Source organism: Camellia sinensis, chromosome 5 (assembly GCF_055761805.1).
Source record: "Camellia sinensis isolate YWXY chromosome 5, ASM5576180v1, whole genome shotgun sequence".
NCBI classification, from domain to species: Eukaryota; Viridiplantae; Streptophyta; class Magnoliopsida; order Ericales; family Theaceae; genus Camellia; species Camellia sinensis.
In genome coordinates this window covers 187,412,560-187,416,429 of record NC_138965.1, presented here as the reverse complement: position 1 = coordinate 187,416,429, position 3,870 = coordinate 187,412,560, and the positions used below count along the sequence as shown (strand labels likewise).

Sequence of the window (3,870 nt, the reverse complement as noted above, 5' to 3'; positions counted from 1 at the left end):
GTCTGCGGGCACATCTTTGTTTATCTCGCCTGTTTGTCTAAGTCTTCGGCCTTGTCAAAAATGGGTCGTCCCTGGGCTTTGACATTCACTCCCGTCACTTATGACTTCCGAGTTTTGTCAAAGAGGGGCAACTGTAGACACCCCATTTTTGACCGACCTTAAGACTCAGACGTCACCAATTGAGCACTCGGTGATGATGCATATTGTGCTCGTTCTGAGGTTTCAGAGTCTCGGCTGCGAGCCTTGCCTCCGAACTTCGGAGCTCTTTTGTGCTTTGCCTCGGTTTGCGAACCAGGTCTTATTTTCTTTGTTTTCTCTTCCCGATGGAAGGAAGAGGTCTCATAGACCATCTCTCAGTGGCTGTAGGCTACGTTTCGTGGCCGTAGGCCATTTTTCCAGTTTGGAGACCAGTTTCCGATTTTCGAAGCCGTCGGCCGTGTGCCTTGGTTCGGGACCGCTTAACTATCTCCGTTTGCTTCGATTTTTGGCACACACCTTGTTTCCTCTCTTTTGAGGGACACTGTGGACAGAGAGACCACCTTCGTGGTCGCACGCCACTTTCGGTACCTAACAGCCTATTTTTGGGGCCCCAGGCTGCGCGTTTTGACCCCCGAACCCTCGTTTTGCATCGGTTAGGGTTCATTTTTGGTATAGACCCTATTTTCATTGTTTGAAAGGTGGTAGGATGGTGGGAGACCATCAATTCTTTTGAAAACCATTTTCTCTCTCCTCCAGTCGGTTTTTTTGACAGAAATATGGTTTTTCTCACTTTTGGACCTTAATTTCTGGTCTCCCATACCACCATTGTGTTGTACTCATTTGGGAGGCCACCAATATGGGTAGGCTGACCAATTTTTCTTCCTAACCCTTTTGAACCTTGCTAGAAAGCTGGTTTTTCTCTCTCCCGGGTCACATTTTCTGGTCTCCCACCATACAGCTGTATTCTACTCATCTAGGAGGCCACCTTTCTGGTATGGCCGACCAGCATTTCAGCTTGACCCTTTTAAGCCCTGGTCGGCCTACCTTCTGTTTTTTGGCCTTCTTGAGTTGCATACAACTGTGCCAGCTGTGTAGCATTTAACCCACTGTCCGAGATTTTGACCCTCTTTTTTGTCTTCTTAAGGGGGTTTTGACGCTTTTGCTTAGCTTCAAGGAGAAGCTTGCCCCTTTTGTCAAGCTTCTTGAGGAAGCTTGACCCCTTTGCTCTAGCTTCCTCAAGAAGTTTGACCCTTTTGGTTAAGCTTCTTTGAGAAGCCTTGACCCTCTCTTGAGGCTTCTCCAAGAAGCCTTGACTCTTCTCCTCTATGAAACCAATACTCCCCCTCCATTTGCAAGGGTTAGAAAAACCAGCCAAGGCATATACACTCTACCCTCCATATCTCTCTCATCCAAGCTCAAATACCCCATTGTTCTTGGCCATTACACCACACCTCATAGACTACAACCTCCACCATCCATTCAATCATCTTGGAGCTGTTTTTCAGAGGTTAAAGACTCACCTTCTTGGTCCAGAACTTGCTGCATTGTAGTGCTACAAGGGTAAGTCCTCATTTTCTCATTTTTTGCATTATTTTACTTCATAACTTAGCCCTATTTGCAAGAATTTCTGGGTTTTGTTTTAAACTGAAAAGTGTCTTATTTTGAGATCCTCTTAAAGTTTGATTAAGGACACTTTTCTATTTGAGGATTCATGCATGATTTTTTTTGGCTTGGAGTACTCGATAAGTTTTATTCTTTAGCATCTTTGCATGTGTGTGAGTGACTGCCGTGATAGCATGCTTACCATGAGGCTATTTGCTTGTGTGATATATCTACCTGAATACCTGTGGGTGAAGGTCGGATTATCTAAATTGGAATAATGCATTGACTGTGAGTTTTAAGCCCACTAGATAGTGGCAAAACCATGTTTTTTAAGCCCACCCGAGGGTGGCAAAATCTGCATTTTAAGCCTACTTGCGAGTAGCAAACCGCTTTAAAAAACAAACATGAAATGTTTTGTTCCAATTCAGGTGATCCGGTTTATACTTGTATGCTGTGCGCATCACGTAGTAAATCTAGGCTAATAATCGGAATAAGAATGCATAATGTTTTCAAAACTCGATGTCATGGTTAGTAGAGGCCGATCTTTGATCGGGCGAGCGGGGGTGCTCACGAAGTGACCTTCCCCAATCGTACCCAAGTTCCCGAGCCAAGGCAACTTTGGTGATGACGGACACGTGGCCTTAGGCAAACGAGTCAGGGTTTCCTAAATTCTCCAAAATAAAATATTTAGGTGGCGACTCTATATCTGGAAAAGCAGTCCATGTTTGGCACTTCTTTCAAAAACTCTATTTTCAAAAATGATTTGCCAGATTTAGACTCTTTGATGATTCATTGGTCTTGCATTGCACTTCGCGAGATTAGATACAGGACCGTGACATTTGAGTCTTGAACTGTAGTGAGCCCAAATGAACAAAACGGGGGGGATTTCCCTCCTGGGACGTTCGGGGACGTCTACAATAGGTTTGGTTTGTCAGTGTGTTATTGTATTGCGAGTCTGTTAATTTTTGCAGTTTCATGTTATTTTGTTTGCAGGTCTGTTTCCTTTGGTTTTTGCGATTGTTGACGCTGAAAATCAAGATAACTGGATGTGGTTCTTAAGTCAGTTGTTAAAGGTTGTTGGTTCAAGCCGGAGATTGACCTTTGTGTCGGACCGTCAATATGGGTTGTTAGATGCTCTTTTAGTGGTTTTTTCCAATGCACATCATGCATATTGCTTGAATCATTTGAAGAGAAACCTGATTGACAAATTGGTGGGATTTCGTACTAACTATAAGTTGAGTTTGATGAAAATATTAGTTAAATGTGCTTATGCGCCAACGGTTGCTTCTTTCCAAAATTATATGGAGAAATTGAGGCGTATTACTGGGAATGGTAGAGTTGATAGTATGTTGGATGGTTTGCAAAATGATAAGTGGGCGAATACATTTTTTAGAGGGAAACGATATGGTGAGATGTCATCTAATGTTGCCGAGTCTTACAATAATTGGATTGGTGGGGCCCGTGAGTTGCCTATTACTTGTATGGTTGATATGATTAGGGTTCAAATCATGAATCAATTGTTGAATAGAAGAGCTGAATCTAAAAGATGGCCTACGAAATTGTGTCCAATTATGGAAAAGAAGTTTTCGGACTCTTTGGAGCTAGCTAAGTCTTGGGATGTGATTGTTGCTAGTGATACTGCGCTTGAGGTTCATTCTTCTATTTCTTTTTATGTTGATATTGGTAGACAGACTTGTTCTTGCCATGAATGGCAATTGAATGGTTTTCCTTGTTGTCATGTTGTGCATGCTTTGCGTAGTGGTGGTAAAGATGTATATGATTTCATTGATCCCTTTTTTTTGTGTAGATTGTTTTAGAGAGTCATACAAGGAATCTGTTTATCCAGTGCCTTTAAGTGAGAGATTTGACTTTGATGGTGCCGGTAGTTCGATTATCAAACCTCATATAACGAAGAAGCAGCCCGGGCGGAACAAGAAGAAGAGGATACTTTCTAGGGGTGAGAATGTGAAGCAAATCAAGTGTGGGAGGTGCTTGAAATATGAGAATCACAATAAAAAGACGTGCAAGGATGCTATTTGAGGCTACAGTCTATTCTTTTGGATTTGTATTTGAATTTGAGGAATTATGATAATAAAAACTGTGATACTTGGTATTATGGAAGTAATGAATAAAGTTGGTTGAATTATTTTTTGTTTTTTGATGTGTTCTTTAGTTATTGAAGTTGTTTTGTAACAGTCTTGTTTTGTTTTTTATTTTTATGGAATGCTGAGAAGGTTGTTGAAAATTTCTTATTGAAACTGTATAATATTGAAATGCAATTTTACTACA

At 41.6% G+C, this 3,870-nt stretch overlaps 1 protein-coding gene across 1 annotated transcript; it reads left to right on the top strand.

Annotated features, from left to right (window-relative positions):
* The first annotated feature begins 323 nt into the window (after positions 1-323).
* LOC114319014 (uncharacterized) lies at positions 324-3,621 on the top strand. Its single transcript, XM_082872403.1, has 3 exons — positions 324-336; positions 2,575-3,213; positions 3,389-3,621. Exons 1-3 carry the CDS (start codon positions 324-326, stop codon positions 3,619-3,621), a joined length of 885 nt encoding a protein of 294 aa, XP_082728529.1.
* The last annotated feature ends 249 nt before the right edge of the window (positions 3,622-3,870 follow it).

What these genes read in the sequence shown, in the direction of transcription:
- LOC114319014 (XM_082872403.1), top strand. An exon ending in TTGGGATGTGATTGTTGCTA is followed by an intron (nt 3,214 to 3,388) that starts GTGATACTGCGC and finishes TTTTTTGTGTAG; the next exon opens with ATTGTTTTAGAGAGTCATAC.